General features: G+C 42.3%; 1 protein-coding gene across 1 annotated transcript in view; it reads right to left on the bottom strand.

Annotated features, from left to right (window-relative positions):
* LOC133448724 (low-density lipoprotein receptor-related protein 1-like) overlaps window positions 1-23,385 on the bottom strand; it is a 118,624-nt gene that overhangs the window by 48,008 nt on the left and 47,231 nt on the right. The window contains exons 4-19 of the mRNA XM_061727530.1: window positions 22,351-22,470; window positions 21,636-21,764; window positions 21,253-21,516; window positions 11,299-11,461; window positions 9,818-10,040; window positions 8,462-8,651; window positions 8,239-8,382; window positions 5,475-5,711; window positions 4,562-4,742; window positions 3,340-3,562; window positions 1,951-2,140; window positions 1,743-1,868; window positions 1,171-1,311; window positions 572-697; window positions 371-487; window positions 202-282 (exon numbers count right to left, since the gene is read on the bottom strand). Of these exons, the coding sequence (XP_061583514.1) occupies window positions 202-282; window positions 371-487; window positions 572-697; window positions 1,171-1,311; window positions 1,743-1,868; window positions 1,951-2,140; window positions 3,340-3,562; window positions 4,562-4,742; window positions 5,475-5,711; window positions 8,239-8,382; window positions 8,462-8,651; window positions 9,818-10,040; window positions 11,299-11,461; window positions 21,253-21,516; window positions 21,636-21,764; window positions 22,351-22,470 (2,655 nt within the window). The remainder of the gene's footprint in view (window positions 1-201; window positions 283-370; window positions 488-571; window positions 698-1,170; window positions 1,312-1,742; window positions 1,869-1,950; window positions 2,141-3,339; window positions 3,563-4,561; window positions 4,743-5,474; window positions 5,712-8,238; window positions 8,383-8,461; window positions 8,652-9,817; window positions 10,041-11,298; window positions 11,462-21,252; window positions 21,517-21,635; window positions 21,765-22,350; window positions 22,471-23,385) is intronic.

The following is a 23,385-nucleotide window of genomic DNA, read 5'->3' as shown; positions in this document are numbered from 1 at the left end:
AGCAGAGTGGGCGAACAGCACAACACAGAACTTAAAAAAAAAAACCCAAACAACAAAAGATCTAATGCAGAAGATGACAAATAAGAACAACAAATGCAAATAAAAGCCAGGTGGCCAAATATGCACCGCAAAACCCTGACAAGCGGAAGAAAGGAGCTGCCACTGTGCGAGCACACCGACATGAAGAGAACAGACACTAACCATTATCACAGCGCCAGTTGATGTTGATGCAGCGCCCGTTGTTGCAGGTAAACTGAGTGAGCGGAAAACAGGTGGGGTAGGCTGCGGATATAGAGAGAGTTTTAAGCACACTGCTCATCATGCCAGGAACAACTGTGCACAGCTATAATGGGAGTGGAAGTTGACAAACCGCAGGAAGCAGGTTCATCCGATCGATCGCCACAGTCATCGTCCAGGTCACACGTCCAGGAAATGGGGATGCAGCGCCCGCTGGCACACGAGTACTGATTGGGAGGGCAGGTGCGGGCTAAAACACAACATAGCCATGCTCATATGACACGTGAAAAACAAAAGACGCATCAGATTTGCGCGTGGGAGTATGTTTGTGTACCAGAGCAGGTGGTGTTGGATTCGTCCTCATCGTTCCCACAGTCATTGTCCCCGTCGCACAGCCAGCGCAGAGGGATGCAACGGTTGTTCTTGCACTTAAATCTGTCTGTGGGGCAAGTGTGCTGGTCTGGAGAGGAGAAAGGCGGCGGTGCAAGTGGGAAACAGAGAGAAAGAGAAAAAAAAGGTGTCATCTACAGAGCTGGGGATGGAAAGGTGAAAGAGTGGAGAGATGTGAGGTGCAAATGAGGAAAAACAAGGACTGCTTTGGATGGGGTTTTGTTTTGTCTGGAAGGGAAACCTGTCTGCGCTTTGACCACAGACAGATGGAACGAGAGCTTTTCCAGATCCACAGACGTTGCTACATCGCTTCCTTGCACAAACACAGTCACGTATTCGGCACCCACATACATTTATAAACACACACATCAGATTCCAAATCTGCTTTCTCATTTCGTTGCGGCCTCAGCAGACTGTCGCATCCAGGCAGCTGGTGGTCGTGAGGAGGCTGGACGGTGTGTGTGTGTGTGTGTGTGTGTGTGTGTGTGTGTGTGTGTGTGTGTGTGTGTGTGTGTGTGTACGTGTGGACGTGCAGTAACTCACGACACAGCTCAGGAGCCTCATCGCTGTTGTCCAAACAGTCGTTGTCTCCATCACACTTCCAGCGCTCCTGGATGCAGCGGTTGTTTTTACAAGCAAACTCTCCCGTCTGACACTGAGGGGGAGGCACGTAAGACGGGTTGGCTGTGAAGAAGAAGAGGGAGAGGAAGAGGGGAAATGAAGACGGTGCGGAAAAGAGGTCACCACAGAGTTGGTTTCACAAGTCTGAAACTTTAGAATAAAATCTAGTAGAAGTGCAAACGTCTTCATTCCACCCTTTTCAATAACACAAGAAAAAAAATCTCATAACACATCCCGGTGTGATGGACTCGGGGTTACCTGGAGGGTTACATAAATAAAGCCTTCACATGGATTTAATCCTAAATTTTGTTTTCTAACTTGGTGGAAGAAAATAAAAAGTAGCACCCTCAGCCTCTCAAAACGCTGCATTTCTTGCTCTCGTTTTTATCATGCAGCTGCTTTTTGAAGGCACTTCTGGGTTTCATACGTCACATGTTGAAATATTTCAGGGCAAATCATGATTAGAAAAGCCTATCAATCCCGTCTGCATCTACCTTTGCAGCTGGTGTTGTCAGCTGGGTCCAGTATCTGGTCTTCTGCGCAGGCGCAGGTCCTGCTTCCTGGTATGGCCAGGCACAGACTGCTGCAGCCCCCGTTGTTCACGCGGCACGCGTTAGAGCCTGTCATTCGGGGAATACGCCGGTGAGATGCAAATGGTAACAGTTTCTAAACAACTTCAAAATGCACATTCATGTGCGGTACCTTGCTGCTGCTGAGCGTCGTACATCCGGATCTCAAAGATGGGTGGCCGCTCGCTGCGCAGAAGGGTGGCGATGCTGGTGGTGGTGTCCAGCTTGTAAATGCTGCCACTGCGGTACTCGTTCCAGAACAAGAAGTGTTTATAGTGACACAGACCAAAGGCGTGGCTCAGCTCCTGACCCTCATACACCGTCTATTGTTGACAGAAAAGGAGCCAGATGGCAAAGTATATTTTTACAGGAGACAACAGACTGCACGCGGTCATCCTGCTCCGGCACTGCTGGTGGTTTCTATACTGTACTAGAACAAAATGACGTGATGACCTTCTTTGTTTTCAATCGATGAAGACATGAATTCAATTTTACCCCAAATCCGTCACAGGAGCAGAGGTGGACAGAGTACTCGACCCCAGTACTTGAGTAAGAGTACAAATACTACTGGTCAAAATTTACTCCGTTACAAGTAAAAGTAGCTCAGTCACAATATTACTCGAGTAAGAGTAGAAAAGTACTTGCTTTTAAAGGTACTTAAGTATCCAAAAGTAAATGCTTTTAAATTTACTTTAGGTAAACGTAAGAGTAAGAGTAAGAGTAAATTTCTTATTTTCCACATCAGTAAATTACTATATTTTTTCTAAATTAATTGTTGCGGCTCTGTCTTGACAAACGCAGGCTACTTTGGCGGTATGGTTTTGAGGAGGCTTGACGTATTTCCGCTTTACGTACATCCCAGTGGAGAGCGTGCACTGTGATAGGTCTCCTCCTTTGACAAAAACAGCTTGTGTCCAATAGGATTTTAGGGAAGAAGAAAAAAGAGCAGACCTGAAAGTAACGAGTACTTTTCAGCCTTCCTAGAAATTTACTCGAGTAAAAGTAAAAATATTTGTCTTGGAAATGTATTCAAGTAAGAGTAATAAGTACCAAAGAAATCTAATACTCAAGTAAAGTACAAATCCTCTGGATATGTACTTAAGTACAGTACTCAAGTAAATTTACTCCGTTACTGTCCACCACTGCACAGGAGTCAGTCAGTAGCAAAAAGCAGTTTCTTATGTGGTGCTGTGATAATATTTAGATTTAATTTAATCTAGTTAATCATAACATTCCAACTTCTGCCTTATTTATTTTAATTGCAATGAATCTGACAAGATACGAACCACTGAACACCACATATAATCGATTTAACTGCGAGGAGAGAGCAGTATTTAAAAAAGCACAAGACTTGGGTTTATTGGACCACCCACATCCCTCCACTGCTTTGAAACTTCTTCCTTATTAGTGCACTAAGAGCCCTTCAAAGCCTCTGTGGACAAGCTCCCGTTCTGACCTGAGTGAACTACTCTGTAACTAGACTGCAGAAAAATAACATTTTCAGATGATGGCGGGGGCCAACCTTGCGCCCGGAGCTGTTGAGGTAGACCATCTCGATGCGGTCGTAGTAGGCATCCACCCAGTAGAGGATGCCCTGCGGGATGTCCAGACTCAGGCCGTTGGGCCACAGCACAGTTTTGCTGGTGAGGAAAACATTTCTGTTGGACCCGTCCATCCAAGCCCGCTCAATTTTGCCTCGCTTGCTCTCCTTAGGGTCTTCCTCCCAGTCCGTCCAATACATCCACCTGAGGAGTTGACAGAGACGTTGTCATGGATACACCTACTACAGTAAATGAAACAGAATATTTGTTTGGGAATTTTAAAGAAAGGCTCTGACATTTCATCAAGAAACTTGAAAGCAGACAACCCTCAACACAGCGCCCAGTGGGGAAGCACAGCAGTGATTCCTCAGACTGTCTGGCTAAAGATATTCCCCTGTTCTCGAGTAATCCTGGACTTCGCATCGAAGCTTGTGAGTACCGGCTCCCTATAATTATGCCCATCCAGGAACATCCTCCTTTGTGGAAATATCGCTGACGCTACCGTTAACATTTCCTATTTCCTTTTCAATCATCTCTGGCTCATTCTTCACTCCCTCCTCTCCCCACTCTCTTCTCTGAGCCTGACTGATTACAAGCATTGGTGGAGGCGAGAGTTTTTTTTTCCATGGGAGGCGTGTGGATTCGCATCATGCTGTCACAAGCCGTCCAAACAGAGTGTGTTTGTGTGTGTTCACGAGCTTGCGTCTCTCGAATAAGAGCCCAGTAGGTCTAATGGATAAGACACATCTACGCATGGCAACATTAAGTGCTTTATGAAGCTGAAAGAGCAGCGATGTGCCAGCATGGGAATCAGATGGTGGAGGAAATCTAGCAGGTAAATCTACAACATGCTCCATCTATTTTAATAAATAGTGTGTTATGCCTGAAAAGGGACTTTGCAATTCAAGGTGATAATGGTAAACAACACAGGCTGAAAAGTGGTAAAAGGATTTCTTCAGCACATTTTGAAGTGATGCACACCAGAAACTGTCTTTCAGACACCAGTAGAAAAGCTATGCGACTAATAAATGTGAAGCTACAAGGAGGCGGGATGACGGTGGAAAAAAACATGGTTTTGCAGAGACATGAGTTGCAGAGCATAAATTATTTTACTTGTCAAACAGATGAACCGATGGAATAACCGTGCGGTGAACCTCTTTCTCTGGAACAAAACCACCGAGCTCCAACCCGCCCATCTCTTACCCGTTAAGAGGGTCCACCACAATGGCACGTGGGTGAGTCATTTTTCCTTCGATGAGGGTTTTGCGGGTCTGTGAAGCCTTTTCAAGCCGCGCCACACTTATAGTTTTCTTGGGTCCATCATCTGTCCAGTACAAGTTGTCGGCCATCCAGTCCACAGCAATACCCTCCACTGTGTGGATCCCTGAGACAAAGCCAAACATGTTTTAACAAGTCAGAGTTGAACTTTTATACTTTAATCTGTAAATACACTTGTCCACTATGGAAAACAAAAGTCTTTGTGATACTATAAGCGTACAAATTTCCCTCATGTAATTAAGTTTCTTTTAGGCATTTACAAATGCTACCTCATTATCCTCTAGACCAGGGGTCGGCAACCCAAAATGTTGAAAGAGCCGTATTGGACCAAAAACGCAAAAAACAAATGTGTCTGAAGCCAACTAAAAAATGAAAAGTCTTGTATCAGCCTTAGAATGAAGACAACACATGCTGCATGTTTCTATATTAGTTAGAACTGGGGGGAGATTTTTTTTTTCATTATGCACTTCGAGAAAAAAGTCGAAATGTCGAGAAAAAGTCGAAATGTTGAGAAAAAAGTTGAAATGTTGAGAAAAAAGTCGAGAAAAAAGTCAAAATTTTGAGGAAAAAAATCTAAATTTCGAGAAAAAAGTCGAAATGTTGAGAAAAAAGTTAAAATTTCGAGAAAAAAAAATTGAAATGTCGCGATTAAAAAGGAAAGGGAAAAAGGAAGAAAAAAAGGTCAAACATTTTTGAAAAAGCTCCAGGAGCCACTAGGGCGGCGCTAAAGAGCCGCATGCGGCTCTAGAGCCGCGGGTTGCCGACCGCTGCTCTAGACGTATAATTCAGCACACACTGAGCTGTCCGTGGTACTGTTTCTCCCTCATCGTCACCGTACCTTCCTTCATAATTGTATCCCTCTCCGTTCCATCAATCTTCTGGCGACCGATGATGTAGCTGGTGGCGTCGGCAAAATAGATTAACTCGCTCTCGGCATGAAAGTCCAGAGCCCTGGGATTCATCAGATTCTCGATGGGGATCATGTACTCATCCGGCACCTTGGCGTTCATATCCATGCCCCTGATGACGCCTGGACGGCCCTTACCATAGACCAAGAAGAGCTCGTGCTCCGGTTCTGCAGCAAAACAAGACACAAAGATGTATTTTGCTATTGACAGTATAGTAGTTAAAATGGAGAGACATCTCCCAAAATGAGCTGAATCGAGGAGGATAGTGAAGAGCCAGACGTTGTGATGCTGCTCAACCTTGCAGTTTCCTTCTCAGTCCACAGCCCTGAGGACATCTGCATCCCTGATGCAACCTTGACTAGTTCAATAACAGCAACTCATCGTTGCACTCAAGTTTGCTGTTACTGTTGTACTGGAAAAATGGGAAAATCAATGCTGGATGTGTTCAATCTGCACTACATTTATGTGATTCCAACATTGCTGCCGAACATTAACCCACTTGGTATTCAAACTTCTCCATTCAAGCCCAGATTTGAACCATGAAAGGGAATAAAATTATAATATTTATTCTGCAAAACCAAATGATAGTAGTGAGGTCAGCTTGTTGATGTTAGTCTGAACCACCATTCAGCAAAAGCATGATCTGTGATCATTTAGCCAATACTTTCACAAGTACAAACAAGATGGTCAGTCTGTAAAAAAGTCATCTAAATATGCAGCAAATTATACTTTAACAATGGACCAAAGCAACAGGAAAAGAAGCAGATGGGTGAAGTGAGGTGAAACATAATTTACTCAAATAGGGGCACAGTTTTAGCACAGTTGGCCACGTGGAAAATGAGGCAGAAGTAAGCAAGTATAGCTTCATAGACTAATCAATATCCAGTTACAACTCAATTCACAGACCATTACACATTAGATCAATGGGGAAGTGGGAGAGTGCTAAAAATATGCTAAAAGATGAGACTAACAATACATTTGAAGAAAAGAAAAACAACAGAACAACAGCTTCTGGAAATGATGGATATTTGACTCAGATCTAAACATACAGGAGAAGTGAAATTCCAACTACACGGCTCTGTGTTCCACAGACGGAAATCCCTGGACTAACCTCCTTGTCTGTTCGTCTCTCTTTCCTGTCATCTCCGACCCCCAGCCGGCTGAGGCAGATGGGCACTCTCCCCGAGTCTGGTTCTGCTACAGGATTTTTTTTCCTCCCTGTTAATTAGTTTTTTTTCCCTCCTCACTGTTGCCTCATGCTTGCTCAGTATGGGGGATTGCACCGAAGTGAAGATTGGATACAATCTGTTGCTACTTTTTATGAATTGGGATTATATCAATTTTGAATCTGGAGTGTATTATAATGAATTGGATTAAGTGAAACACAATGAAGTGAATTGAACTAGAATATAACTGAAATAAATTGAATTGGACTGTTATATATTTTTTCTATGTAAAGTACCTTCAGATGAGTTGAATTAACACTATATATTAATATACATGAACTCCATCCAATAATAATTGTAATCACTATTAACATTTTAGTTACTCAGAAAACAGCATTATATTCTCATAAGTTTTAAGATATTAGTTATTTCCAAGCAGTTGGATGTATAGTATGGACACAGAAAAACATCTGTCTTGTCTAGAAAGCTACAGACCGTCTGATGGTGTGAGTAAAAGGATGCAAACCCTAATGTTGAAATGCTCGACTATTCATCCGATAGGTAATGATGATGTGTCATGATCCTGGTGAATAAATAATATGCTATTCTATGAATAATAATTTTTTCTGTTGATCCTTAATTTAAAAGTAGCACCCTGCAGTGAGTGTGTGGGGTGAGATCCATGCCACCTTGTGTTTAAGAAATGACATACTTGATATATGATACACTTTTCAACTGTATCGGGTTTCAGCAAATAAAGAGGTTGATGTGACTCAAAAATGTACTCAGAAAACCAGATGAATATAAAGTGTAATTATGGACTACTGGAGAAGTTTTACTTCTTTCGACCCCTTTTCAGACATGTTAAATGGGATTTATGTGTAATGTGTATCGTTATGCATGTGCATGTATATAGGTATGTATATAGATATGTGTGTACACATTGGGTATAGATTTATTTATTTTGTGTACATTAATTAAAAATGCACGTGTGTATGTGTATATCTATTTATATATCGATACATGTGTTAACGTTTTATGCTCTATAAAATGATTTTGACATGTCTGGAATGAATCAATAAATGAAATGTGAAATTTCTTATGGGAGCCGAGACTTAAGTCACTTTCTCTGCAGCTGCAGGTTAAACCAGAGGTGCAAACAACAACGCAGCAGCTCTTAGGAAGTGTCTTACATCACAAAAGGCATAAACATTGGGTTCATTTAAACCTCAGCCAAACTAGTTACAGTGCATTTGCCTCTACTGTGGATTTTAAATTAGCACACAAATATCAGACTTCTCAACAATCCTTCCAGGTATGACAAAGAAGACTGTAAATCGTCATAATGCACACTTGATAGGTACTAGAAAAAAAAGTACACAGTGAAAAGAAAATACATATATACACATACACACACACACACATATATATATATATACACTGTATATATATATATATACACACACACACAAACACACACAGACATACAGTATACAGACAGGACTAAAACAGAAGCAGTTGCACTCACTTTTGCAGGACTTGCCATCGCTTCCCAAGCTAAATCCTGAGCGACAGCGGCAGGTCCGGGTTTTGTGTCCGTTCCCCAGAAGACAGATGTCGGAGCAGCCTCCAGCTTTCCCGAACTGGTCCACCTCACATGCATGGCTGCGCACTGAGAACCAACAGGAGGAAAACATAAAATCTCCAAAGCAGAACAGCATAAACTGTGGATGGTGAAACTGTGTGTGTACCTGGAGGCTGGCGTCTCTGGTGATAGACGTGCAGCGCTCCTCCTTTGTCCACTCTGGTCACTACATGGAGGTCTGTGTTGTTGAAGCGGTTGACCTTGATCACGCTGGTCTTGGGCTGCACATTCGTGTTGTCCGAGTTGGTGGCGTACAAATAGTTTTCAAACACAGTCAGCCCGTACAGATGCTCGATCTGGAGAAAAAGGGGAAGATAGATAACAGTGGTTGTTCTGATTTAAGGTAACAGAATAAAGTTGTTCTAAATAAACAGTCACTGGCAGATAATAATCATCACTATATAAGAGTACATATACACCCGATTTATTTCCTTAGACTGATAAAAATATATATCACAAGTAATACATCAATACAGAATCACATCAGTGCTGCCTTTGTGATAAAATCCAGTGAAATAAAAAAAAAGAAGAAGCAATTTAACGTTGTTGAAATCTTGAATGAGTAAATATCTTTTTCAGCTGTAGAGAATAGTAGCTCCTTTATAGGAAAAACAAATATAAGGAAAAGAGGGACGACAACGTTCACCTCTGAGCAGACATGGATCAGACTCAGCGTCACACGAGGGTGTGACAGCATAGTCATGAAACCAGAGAGATGGTTGTGTGCTGCTCTGACACTCACAAACACTCACAGCCAGAAAGATACAGTCTCCCGCTGATGCAATCCAGCGGTTGGAAACCAATTAGCATGAGACTCGTGAGATGTGTCTGTGCATTAGAAGATCGATGCTCACGCCGCCAAAAACTAAGACAAACCTGACTAAAACATCCCATCTGGGAAAGTGTAATTCATTGCAATTTATTTTGAAATAACATTCCTTTCACACATTTTTTTCCCCCTGATGACAACCAGAACACATTTTCATTTAAACAAAAACCGCTCAGCACCATTAGCGTGACTATTTCTTTTTTACCTTTATGTGACAGGCCTGCACGCACTAATAGACCAACACAAAAACACACACACAGAACAAGAGACAGTGGTACCCATGCGTGGGTTTGTTTGTGTCTTTGAGCCTCATTTGGTGAAAGAAAAACCACGACTTCCCCACAGAACGCAGTAAAAGCCATGGTAACAGGCTTAAGAGCCACTATTCATCTTCATAGCTGCTACATTAACAGCCTAAGTATTGGACACCATTTATCAGCTTATCTAATGAAACGCAAATCTCCACCATCTTCTCTCTTCTCATGACTCACAAGGCCAACAGTGCATTACAGCGCTGCACCAGAGTAACAATGAGATGGATTATAGGTGCAAGTGGAGCTCAAAAGCCTGCTGGGGAGTTTTCTGCATCATAATGAAAAGCATACACGAATAAGAGTGATAATAATGTCTCACCAGCAAGCCTTGGATGATGGTGTGTCGGTTTCTGCCTTCATAGTCCACCACTTCAATGTAGTCCAGATAAGCATCTGCCCAGTACACCAGTCTGCTGACGAGGTCCAGCGTGATGCCGTGAGGGAATACAATCTTACTGTCTACAAGCTTGGTTCGGTTTTGGCCATCCATGTCGCAGCGCTCCACCTTAGGGATCTGACCGTAGTCTGTGAAGAAGACCTTCCTACAGGAGCAAAGGATCAAGCGTGAGTGGCGGTGACTGATTAGTGTATTGTGCTGTAATTACTTGACTAAGCTGGCCACATTGTTGAGTTTTCAGTCCCTCGGTTCGGTTGGCTTCATCGTCTTTTCTTCCATCCCAAAGAGGCAAATATACTTATGCTTTTCAGGAAAAAAAAAATGAGGGGGGGGAATATTCTGCAGGAAATCTCGTTCGTCAGAGTGGTTTAGTTATTTTTTCCAAGTAATAATTCTAACTAGTTTAATATTTTGTTTGGCCCACTTTTGCTTTGTTTCAATAAGCTTATGTAATGTCACAGCAATTATTTTCATCCCGATACGCATGAATGTTTTTCTTGCACTGATGATGGGAGAGTTGCACTGCTGCGTCTACTCTTCTCTCCAGCTCATCCCAGAGATCCTCAGTCTCTCCCTGAACCAGTCTCTCACTATTTGAGCTTTATGAATCCTGGCACTGTCATCTTGGGATAGGCCTAAGCCATCAGGGAAAACAAAAAAATATGTATAGTTGGAAAAACCTGGCCATTCAGTACGTTCAGATAGCCAGCTGACCTTTGTTTTTTCCTTTTTTAATGCACATTATTCTGCCGAGCCTACATCCAACCACCTGAAATCGCGTCTTTTGCTGCTCTTCTCACCCTGATATATGATGATGAATTATTCTACTGGCACCTTGCTTGTTTTTCTCCCCTTTAATGATATTGCATGCCAGAAAAGAGGCAAGCCACAGTGAATCCACACGATGTTGTTACTGGAAGAACGAACATCAGCTGAGGAAACTGCGTGGGATGGAAACGATACATTTACAAGCCTCTGCTTGTAGCTGCACTCTCACATCAGTGCGGTCGCTTTTTTTTTTTTCTTCCCTTGGCACACAAAGTCTTAAACACTTGCATGCACTCACCCTAACCATTCAGTTTTGTGCAGATATACAGCAACTGGCAGGAATGTAGTTGGAAAGTGCAGTTATAAACAAAAGAGCTGGAACAAAAACAATACTTCTACATTCAAAACCTACACAGTCAGTGTATTGTAGTGCTAAAAGAACATCTGTGCTCAATTACTCCAGCTTAAAAAAGATCCAGTTGGCCTTTTACACGCCCCTTATTACCCCATGATGCTTTAGAGTTGACCATGACAGATGACAGGAGCGCAGTCACCGTCATGGTACAGCGTTCGCACTAATAACCAGCACACATGCATGTTTAAGCAGAAAGCAGCAGCAGAGATATCAAACTGACCCCATGGTGGGGTCCAGGGCAATGCCCTTAGGGTTGTACAGCTCCTGGTCCAGGAGGGTGACGCAGGTCTGGCCGTCCTTGTCACACACGAATATCCTGTCGTCCACGTCATCCACAAAGTAGAAGTTTCCGGTGAGCCAATCAATGGCCATCTGCTCCACATCTGGAGAGAAAAACAACAAGGGAAGAGGATCTTGAACTTGTAGTGATGCACCTTGAAAAGTATGTATTCAAACAAGTGACGCCGGACACACTGATAATTGCATGGATGGATAAACAAGTCAGTTGTGTGAGCAGCTACGCCACAACCTCTCTCTCTCTCATGATTTGCAGGTTTTAGATGAATCTTGAAGACCATGAAGGCCAGCGCCCCACCCACAAGAAAAATCCAACACAGAGATGTACACACATGGCCCAACACGCATTAAAACTTTAATCATGTGCAACATAAACATGTTCACCACAGTTTGATTGAGAGGAAAAGCGAAGTGTAAAAAAAGACACAAACCCCCCCCCCCCCACAGGACAAAAATAGGACTCTACACATGCTTTAAGTCCTTTTCCTTTCCTAAAACTGAGTGTGAGCCAACAATCAGTGAAAGAAGACCATTGTTATAGCTACATTGTGGAAGTGAAGTATTTCCAGTGGACGTGTGCAGGGAATATCAGGAGAAATGTCGGTACTCTCTCTGTCTCTCAGTCACAACGGACTCTGATTGGGAAAGCCGACGCCGGGACAGCATGCATGTGCACATTTCTGCAATAGCTTTCTTAGATTTTTGGTCTTTGTGATAATCTGCCAATACCCAACTTCATAAATCAAAGACGCAAGTAAAGACAACATCACATAAAAGATAAGATGTTGATGGCTTTGGGGTTGTTGTTTTTTTTATATCCCTGCAGATCTGAAACAGCATTAGGATTCAGAAGCCCTTTTTCTTTTTTTATATCCTGCAGTTATTGTTTTTGGTTTTTACTCCAACTTCTGAGGGGGAAAATATAATTTGTCTATGAATCATGACGCTGCGCTCATGATTCACCGTGAGGTTTTAGAGCCTTTTCTATGAAAACAACCAGCTAATCTGTAAGAAGAGCAAATGAGGGTCAAAGTGGATAAAAACAAACATCTGCGGTTTGCTTTTTGTGCAACACTTTTATCTGGTGCTTTCCCTCTGTCGTGTGTCCTTGTTTCCTGTTTACTGTCAGTAACAACAAAGTGATAAATGCCAAAAGCAGAGATGAGACAAAACAGAACGCGTGCTGCAAATGTTGGAGATGAACGAAAAACAACGAGGCTCTGGAGCTGTAAAGTAAAAACAAAAAGCTGAGAGATCGTAAATCTAAGCAGAACTGGAAACCAGACATAAATGACCTATAGCTCTAAGATGACTGGTCCTGTGATGGATGCTTAATCTGAAAATACTTCTAATTGAGCTGGCCTTTGGATCTTTTTCTACTTTCAGTGATGTCAAAGATCAGATTAGATTCTTCCAGCACAGGCGATACCTTCATTACTGGCTTGCAGGGTGAAAACTATAATGCATCGGGATACAGTGCAAGCTCTCGGGGGTTAAAAAAAAAAAATGGTGAAAAGTAGGGCTTGACAAACCACAGGCGTTGTATTTTCACAGCTGCTGCAAGCTCAGCCTTCCACAGACCCGTCGTGACTCACACGAACGCTCCGCTGGTAGGGTTAGGGTCGTACTGTAGGGGTCCCTGCTCCTGCAGCGCTCAGAGCTAAAGGTGGCGGTCTAACATGGTGGATCGCTTTCCTGGGGGATCAGGTCACTGTGCTGATTGTTTTGGGGAGATCAATTCCTCCGACCAGAAAAAAAACTAAACAAAACAAGAAAACTTGCTTTGGTGCAGGAAATGGAGAAGAGGATTCCTCGGCTTCAGAGAGCAAATAAAAGTGCGCAGAGCAAAAGCTTAGCAGCTACGGACCAATAAATCTTACAGTAAATCCAGAGGAGGCCTCTCTGTTTAGAAAAGCTGACACATTTTTCTGCCGAGGCGAGGGACATGGAACGGTTTAAAATAGTTTGGGCCTGTGTGAAAAGCAGAAAATGGATAAAAGATAAATACGGCAAGATGGAGAGAAAAAGGAAGAAAAAGTGAGAAAAATCAGATGACGGAGAAGAAACAGGAAGCGAAAGAAAGAAAGAAAGAAAGAAAGAAAGAAAGAAAGAAAGAAAGAAAGAAAGAAAGAAAGAAAGAAAGAAAGAAAGAAAGAAAGAAAGAAAGAAAGAAAGAAAGAAAGAAAGAAAGAAAGAAAGAAAGAAAGAAAGAAAGAAAGAAAGAAAGAAAGAAAGAAAGAAAGAAGACAGGGGGAAACTTGGCTATTGTGCAGCAGCATTTCTGAGGTTTATGGGAATCTGGGGCCAGAGTCCCAAAGGTGCTCTCAATATTTAACACAGATTTCTCTGTTTTAATGCTTCCAGCTGCCCCTGAAACACATAGTCACTAATCAAGCCATGGAAAAAAACAAAAGAAAGTTCAAAAAATAAAAAGAAGTGAGCGTGCATTATTAAGAAAAGTGTGCTTGACACGATATGTCCCCTCTGCTCTCAGACGGCCTCTGATCACCATTTTCCTCCACTTCTGCTGAGCAAAAATGGCTCCAGCGAACCCAAAGACTTTTCTATCTCCTCCCATTCTCCTCTTTCTCCTCCTCCGTGCATCACGCCTCCCCTCCGTCTGTTCCCCAGAGGTGGGAAAACAGTCTGGATTCATTAACTGCAGCTCCGTCTGTCTGAAACTATGCTATAAAAACAGTGCAGCGTAATTGAAAAAACAAAACCAGCTGTTTTATTCACCATCCCCTCCTCTCGCAAAACAACTTATTTTTGACTTGTTTTCGTGCTTATCTCCCCGCTTTCCTCTAGTTTAAGACAAACAGGAGCATGTATAGGTAACATCTTTTGAGTAGAAATAGTGTAGCTGTACGACTGTAATCCCTTTTAACGAATCTGATGTTGCTAAACCCTCATGCACACCAGCAAGAGCGACAGAGAAATATGCTCTGACGAAATGGCTCCGACTCTAACTTGTAGACTGAATACTAAAATGTCCGAGGGGGGGAAAAAGTGGTTAGAAAAGGAAAGCTTAACGCTGAACAAGTGTTGAAGGGAATGAAGACTGGGAAATGTGCTGACTGGCTCGCCTTTTACCAGCACATGACCTCTTAAGGAGATTTCAGGCCAGTGTACGTCCTAAGCGGCACGGTGCAGCTCGTTGTGCAAGAGCAGCAAGTCCTGTGGCTCTTACAGCAAAAGCAGGAGCAGAGAGGCTTACTGGCAGCTCTGGGATCAGCCTCCCTGCGCTGGACGTGGAGCATCGTAGTGAATGTAAACCTGTCATGGTGTGTCTTCTAGGTTTTCCAGTGCTGTCATCCGAGTTCTTAGGCTCTTTTTTTATTATTAATAATAATAATAATAATAATAATAATAATAATAATAATAATAATAACTTGGTTTTATATAGCTCCCTTCAAGGCACCCAGAGCGCTTTACAGAGATCATTATTCATTCATACACATTCTCACCGGTGGTGGTAGCTACGTTTGTAGCCACAGCTGCCCTGCCCCTACTTGCTTTCCAACCATTTCACTAGTTGTATGAAATGTAAAGAAAAAAGAAAATGAAAAAATATGGCATTTATTCAAACCCTTTGGCTACATTTACGCTGCAGGTCTTGATGGCCAATTCCAATTTATCTGTTTTGTTTGTTTGGGGAAAACAAACTCACAATGAGCCTGGCTGATCTGGACAACGTTCTGCCGCAAAGGAGAAAAACAGGTGGCACTTTCAGTGCATGCAGGTGAAATATAAGATGTGGTGCATGGTGCCGTTTCCACTGACACTGACACGTGCATTTTTTACTGCGATGTTGTCAGGTGGTTCTGTAAAAGTTAATTGCTACAACAGACGCTCAGAGTCCGCCTCGTTATTCTTGAAACTGTGAAAGACAACCTGCTACTTGTGAAGCATTCTTGGAGGTCGGCAAAGGACTCATAATTTAAAGAGGAGAGCTCCTCCGCCTGTGTTTACTTCGCTCTTCGCGTCTTACTCGCATTAACTGGGAAAATCTGATCCGTCTGCTTAGGCGGCAGACACAAATGCGTACCTGATTCATTTCTACATATGAATGAGGCCTGACACTGATCTGAAAAATCTAATCCATGTGGGGTTTTATACTTATATCCACTGGTTGTATCCGATCTGCGCCACGTTGGAGAAAAGAAAAGAGAAGAAATCATCTGAATTGGGTCACTTGAAAATGTGGCCTTTTCGTGGACGTGCAGAGTCAGAAGTTACAAAGCCCAATGTTTATGTCTCTCCTATAGAGGACACAGCTCCCAGCCACATGGAAGGCCTCATTTGTAATTATCTTCTAATTGATATTTGTTTATTTAGATGAAAAAGTTCTAGCTGGCTTCCCAAAGTAAAAGGATAAAAAAAACAACATTTATGGGCAAGTCAAAACATCCAATTATGAAATGTGGAAACTGAAAATGTTGTTTATACAAAAAGGGCTTTGGAGTCCCCGGCAACTACCGTCATGTTCTTACTGTTGAATCCTTTAGTATATGTTTGCACAGAAGAAAAAAACTATTTAAGACCAAATGTCTGCCCTGTTCAGGTGACTATTCTTGAGCATCTCGAGCAAATAAGGATGCTTCATGTCATGACGAACACAATGGACAACACATCCTCTTCACAAGACACTAATTCAGCAATGCTGTCTTCAATAACAGACCGATACAGCACGTCCTTCCTCCCCACAGTCATAACCGCTGATAATTACTCTGAAGATACTTGCAACATATAATTTCCTGTAGGGGATTAATGAAATATAATTGAAGTGAACTGAATTGATTATGTACTGTACACTGTGGCCTGATGCTTTTCCTGACTGTTTTGCTTGCTTTTGAGCTGAATCCCGTGGGACCTTTGCTGGAGGATGTAACATCTACCTCCAATTAAAGCGACAGCATCCACAATTAGAAACTGATGAGCAGCAATCTAAAGCCAAGACGAAGCGGGATGGAGAACATATGAAGTATTTACCCACTACATCTACACAAGTTACAGGAAGAATGAACATGTTGCATTCACATGAAGTTAACTGATTTTCATCTTTAAATGGGTGTAAAAAATACATATTATCAACACAGAACCTCAACAACCAAAGAATTGTTTTCTAACCTCAGAGAACAAAAACAACCTCGTTGTGCTGTATTCCCGTAATATTTAGACAGAAGGGTGATTCCTATGCATCGTCAATGCTATTTCACCATTTGCTGTTGCTTTGAAAACGCTGTGAAAATATTTATGACTCCACTCCAAAAAAATCTTTTTACAGCCATTTTTAAAAGCTTTCGTTGAATTACTCTTTTCAGGAGTGCTGATGCAGAATGATTGTTCAGTTGACTTTTCAGAAGGAGGCAACTGGAATAAGACAAATCATCCCATCCTGTTTTCAGCTGCATTGTACACAACACAAAGTTCTATTTCTCCGTGTTTAATGTTTTCAAGACTAACTGGTACACACTGACAAGTTGTGTACGCTTCATGAACCTTAAAAATGCAAAAAGCCAGAAGGAATGTGTTGAAACTGAGCAAGTGAGAGTACAAGGGGGGGCGGGGGGCGGGGACACATCTGGACAACTCATCTGTTGCATACTGAGGTCATGAGTCACTCTGACCACACGTGCATCATTTCCTGCATGTTCACCCCAGCCACTGGTTGCCGTTGGCTCCTCACATGTTGACTGTAGGCATAAACCTGCAGTTCTTTTCTGTCACACTCAACCTGACTGGGAAAGATCAAGTGGGCTGTCTGGCAAGTGGCTTCAAATTATAGTTTGCAGCAGATTAAAAAAAACTATAATTTCTTTTCTTTATTTTTTCTTGCAAAAAACTAAACAAGCACTATTTGAATTCCTCTACCTCCACTTCTAAGTCATCAAACTCTATACATTATCTCCTATTTTGTAAGCTATATCTTATCATTTGTCCCTGAAACACACTTTTTGTTATTCTCCAAATCAGTCATGCTGCTTTCTAGGTTCGTATCAGTGACAATCAACATGCTTTCAAACAGTATCTCCATGCCTCACTTTTCAAGGTACTCTTCTGGTACACAGTGACATAGAAATCGTAGTGTTGTCAACGGGAAAGAGGAAGTGCAGTGCTCATCAATTACTTCCTCAGATGAGCAGCACAGGACTAATGCTTCATCATCTGTCAAGCACATCCCGTCCTTGTACCCGCTTCTGCATTTTGTTCATGTGTGGGTGTGCTAACGTGTGTCTCTCTGTGATTCTGCATGCGAGGGCTGCAGTGTGTGGGGTGTGCATGTGTGCAGGAAAAAGGAAAAGGAGAACTGGAATTTTCCTGCAAATTCTTCTCATTCCTATATTGGTGAGATGGTTGTGAGCCGTTGAGATTCTGGTCACAAGTGTGTTTTCAGAGAAATATTAATAATTCTTCAGTTTTAATCATTCTAATAATTATAAAGCACAAATGCATCACAGTTATGTATCAACATGGCACTGTTTCCGTCATTTCAAGAAGATGCTGGCTGATTATAAGTAATACTTTCTGATACAAATGCAAATGTAGCGTTAGAAAGAGACATAATATTGTATGCTTCATCGTCGTTTTAATAATATAATATGTGACAGCAAAAAACTTCTTCCCCCCGCCTGAGCTCCGCTGAAATTGCCTGGTTTAAAATGAACAGAATATATTTCTAATGACAGCTACACCACATCGTGCATGCGTGCGGGGGACAGAACTGCCTTGCTGTCAACATTCTGCCTTTTTATTTCTCTGATGGTCTCGACTCACATAGTCATTTCTGTCATGTTAAACCAATATTTAGTCACATGGAAAAACCACTGCAGACTGAGACAAAAAGAAAAAGGGAAAATGGGGGAGGGTGGTGGTCCTGATATTTGTGTGCGAGTTAAAAAGGGAATTACTATGGAGAGGAAGAATGAAAATTGGCTCTTCAATTCCATGCAATCACAGTATTTTCAACAGGTTATATTGGACGTCGCAGAAAAAACTGCTTCTCCACTGAAACAACCTGCTTTTTCTGAATTTACTGACTTCCCATCTAACAGCTTTGCTGGCTGGACTCCGAGCAGCTCTTTTCACCAGATGTAAAGGAAATATTCCCAAACTGCTTCACAGTTTTCTGACCACGTGTGCATCATTTCCTGTATGTTCACCTTTGCCTCCCTTATTTCCTAGGTGTAGCTGCCTGAGTGGTGAATGCACATCAGAAACTGCACCTTACCCTTTTTTTCATGACAATGTTGCCACAATCATGAGAATCCTAAATGTTAGCCAACAGCCTTATGTCAACAAGCCGGAGCTTTGTTAAGCTGTAATAGCGAAGGACTATCAAACCATATCGTAGGTCTGCCCAGGACCTCTGCCTGGTTGGAAATGCCCGAAACACCTCCCTAGAGAGGGGTCCAGGACGCATCCTGACCAGACGGCTAAATCACCTCAACCGGCATCTCTCGATGTGGAGAGACAGACCAGTAAAAGTCCATGTGAGTACAGACGCGGCACCAAACCACCCGTTCCTCCCTCACTCAGCGTATTTTGGCTTTAAAAGAAAGCTTTAACGTTATGCCTGACAAAGTATTAAATTAAGTCAGATATTTGGAGAAACTGCGTTTAGTGTCTGTGGCGCATCTTGGAAGAGAGATGCACGGGACCTCAGTCGGTCAGCAACATTCTCTCCCTCCACAGCAATGTAATGGCCAAGCGATTCATTTGTTAAATTAATTCGTTTCATTCTAAAATTTGTTTATTTTATGTTATTTATTGGTATTATTTGAGCCACTCATAGCTACTCTCGTTGCTATAACCTCAATCACATAATTGATGCAGCGCGAAAGCCAAAAAAAGGCTTGTGCACTGATTACAATAATGGATTTGCATCTAACTTTCAGTCAGGTGCCTATGAACTGTCAATTATCCATCAAACTCCACAATGATCATGTTAACATTAAATCAGATAGATTTGTCTGGACTTTTCTCTTGCGGGACGGGACAAGACACTAAATCAATGCATCTTATTGTGCGCCGTGCGGGCATGAATTCATGAGTTTTGCGGGCGGGGCGGGAGTGTAACACACGTTGGAGGCGGTAATGGTCAGAAATGCAGCGGGAGCAGGATGAAGAAAACAGTCCCGCTATAGCAGGGCTCTGGTGCCATCTTTCTTGTGTTTATTATCATTTGCCACATAATTAATCCAACCTCATACAAATTTTTTTTTTAAATTACTAATTATCCGATTAGTCGACTAATCGTTTCAATAGTCGGTGACTAGTCGACTATTAAAAAAGTCGTTAGTTGCAGCCCTAGTATAGACCTGGTCCAGCCTTCCACGGCCAGGACTAAACCCAAACTGTATCAATCTAACTAACACTCAATTTAGTGAAGTCAGACCCCCCCTCATATTGTCTTCTTCCACTCCCACTCCATCAGCTGACTGGAGGTCTTCATTTTTTTCAATCTCACCGGTCCACTTTTGCCACAGCCTCTGTCATTAAATCATTTTGCCTTTGCCAGATTCTAACAGATACTTTCTCTGCTGTGGTTTCTTCATAAAACCACCAACCACTGCTTTTTCCACGCCCTTTCCACTTCCATACAGCTCTTTAATTCACTTATTCAGATATTTTCCCGTTCAAAGAAGTGCAACGTCACAATGGGATTATATTCCTAAAGGCTTTCCTTTAATGTACCCTGTTGTGGAGATCATGTCAAATAAAAGCGCTACACTATCTTCCCAGCTCTCTCACATTGGAGTCTCTCCTGACTGGAGTAGAGCTAAGTACTGTAGGGAAGGGGATAAACACAGGGCAAACATATCAACACAGTCACTAAATTAGTAATAAATTCTGAAATCATTTGCTTAAATCCTTCCGTAATGTTTGCAAGTAAGTAATATCAAACCTCTCAAAGCATCTCTGAAGGCCTTGTGACAACAATAATATTGTTGTCAAGGCTCAGCTCCCATCTGACTCATCAAAACCAGGTCGCGGCATGTCTAGGAATACGGGGCTGGAAGCAAATAAATGATTAAGGATAATAGGGGAAGCGGGATGTGGGTGTGGATGTCTCCGACCTGTGGGCTGTTTACAATGGGGGATGTGAGGGTGCACACGTCTGCATTCACTGTAGTCTTTTGGATCTTTACCGCCTTTCTTTCAGTTTCATCTTTGTTGAAGAAAACACTTTTCCAGGGTGTTCTGACGGGAAACTTTCAGCCATGGAAAAACACAGCTGCTTTTCATATTTTCCCAGTGCATCTGTGACTCACAGCGCTGCGTGGGGGACCCAAGAAACTCAGTATTCACCTCAGAACTGATGTTCAGTCCAGCTTCAGATTCCTGCCTGTGTGTGCTCTTGTGTTTTTGTTTTTTCTTCATACAGGTATATAATTTGTTTTAGCTGAAAAAGCTATTTGACTCTTTAGGAAATACTTCACTGATTTCAGTTTCTGTTACAGAGCTTTTGGTGTCTTTTTCATATTTATACGGTTAGTTGCGTCAGCGCGTCACTTCATTTAAACCTCTAAGTGCATTTGAGTGTTACGCCCCTGTGTGTGAACCAAGACAAAAAGGACTAATTAATCTCTAAATACAACTGTTGTTTTTTTACATTTACAAATTTAAAAGGCCTATAGTAGCAAACCTTTAAACTTACCAGTTCCAGTGGGGTCCCTATGAATATTATATACCGACAAGGCCCCTGCTATACACACAAACATAATTCAAAACTCATGCTGCAACTTTAGCTGTATTTCTAATGTTCATTTATGCAGAACTGGACTATAATTTCTATTACACAGGAAATGCTGTGTTATGTATTTGATGAGCAAATGCAGCTGTTTACTAAATGTGAACCACTTGATGTACTCACGATGGAGGCTGAAGGAGATGTTGATGATTCTCTCTTCTGTGAAGATCTTCAGATTCGGGATAGAGGCACATTTGAGGTGTGTGGATGAGGGGGCGTCTCCCACGTGGATCCAGCAGACGGTTTCCTTGGCATAAACGAAGTCCATGGCTGTGGTTTGTTTGGTGCTGGTGGACAGCAGACTGTGGACAGAGGTGCGACTCAGGGAGGTAGCTTGGATGTTCTGGGAATTGGCAATCAGCAAGACAGGCAGACGATCTACTGGCACTGGAAATGCAACATGGAAAGAAAGACCAGTAAACAGGAGACACAAGAACGAGCAGATCTATCATATAATGTCCACCGACCAGGTGCGCATCCGCTCGCGCACGTCCGACACTCCTTACCATTCTTGGCCTTGCAGGAGCGGTTGTCTGGCTGCGACAAGTAGCCCTCCACACAGGAACAGGTGTAGGAGCCCTCGGTGTTGGTACAGGTCTGACTGCAGGTCCCATACATGCCACACTCATCGAAGTCTGAACCACAGAAACAACAGACGCTCGTGTTACTCAGTTAAAACAGAAGTGAAATAAATAAGACTATAAGAAAAAAAGTTAGTTGCATTACTAAAATCAATTGCACAAAAGAAGTGTGTAATAAGACTACAATAAGGCTACAATATCGTGTGGGCTGGTTGCAAGTTTAAGATGGTAAAAAAAAACACTATATCAGTGTGGTTTAAAAGCGTTGCTAAGCAGTTAATCCTCCATCTGTTTCTTTCAAAACCCCTTTTGCAGGAAATGCTCCACACTCTCAGGCCCTACCAACTTATTTAGTTTCCTAAGAACCTGAGTAAACACTGATGCTCCCACACACGAGTGCGTGCGTGCGCACACAGAAAAACAGAAAAAGCACATTCTGCACACATCCTGAGGTATTCCTATTCCTGCTCTTTGTCATTGCTTATAGTACTAAAATACAAGAATGTGTCAACAAACATGAATCATTGTCCGTGTTCTGACTGTGTATTTTTTTGTTCTTTTTTTTTTTAAGATTGCGTACTTGCAGCCCACACAGGCATCCCCGAGGGAGGTTGAGAAGCTCGTGCTCGAATCAGCTCACCTTTGCATGTCTTTCCATCAGAGCTGATCTCATAACCACTCTTGCAGTAACAAGCGGTACCGGTTGGAGTCACAGCACAGTTTTCCTGGCAGCTTACAATCGAGCAGTTGGACACATACTCTGAAGGGAAAAAAAGAGAGGACAATCAGTACTTCTAGTAACGAAACCATTTTACTCTGATGAAAACACTACATCACTGGTTCCAGTAGGGGTAATATTTGTAATAATTCTGTACTAAGGCAATCAACATTTCTCTATAAACTTATAGATGACACTGTGATCATCCAGGCTACATTCATCATGATGTTTGTGGCAGCAGACAAAGATTATATGTGCCTGGAGGTGCAGTAGGTGCTGCAGAAGCGAGATGAACATTGTAGTTTCACACCCTCTTCTGCAGCTTTCGTCGGACATGCATAGGTGGTGCAACAACCTTAGAGTGGTATATATTAAAAGTTGTTTCACAAATTCGGTTTCAGCCCAATTGTGAGTCGCAGTCTCTAAGTCCTCTCATTCCTGAGCTTACACCATATCATCAAGGCCAGAGAAGTATGTGCAGAACATTGCAACATTACAGTCGAGTTGGAGCTTTGACCCACTGGATGCAACATGTCAACACTTCATCATGTTTTAGGTTGTGGCTAGAAATGTCTTCTGAAGCCGCAGTGACTTTGACATTTAATCACCCAAATCTAATCTGCTCATACATGGCTCCCAGATAGTGTTCGTCCCCCTTTCCCTCAAGGCTACCAACAGATTATTTTTGTTTATGAGGATGTGGCTTACAGATAACATAATGCCTTCAGCCATGGCTGTCGCCAGCATGGAAACATAATTACTTGTCAGCTCAATTTCTCTCACAGGTAAACGCTGGAACTGACCAACGTGATCCGTGCCATATTGTTAATACGGTGTGTCTCGATAAGTCCCTGAAGGCAGATGAACCAACTTTTTCTTTTTCTTGGAAGAAGGATTTTAGCTCAGTACATGATGCTTTTAATGACATTTCATTCTTCAGAGTTTATGTACACGTGG

Source organism: Cololabis saira, chromosome 8 (assembly GCF_033807715.1).
Source record: "Cololabis saira isolate AMF1-May2022 chromosome 8, fColSai1.1, whole genome shotgun sequence".
NCBI classification, from domain to species: domain Eukaryota; kingdom Metazoa; phylum Chordata; class Actinopteri; order Beloniformes; family Belonidae; genus Cololabis; species Cololabis saira.
Note: the sequence above shows the minus strand (reverse complement) of the source record. Positions and strands in the feature narration are given on the sequence as shown.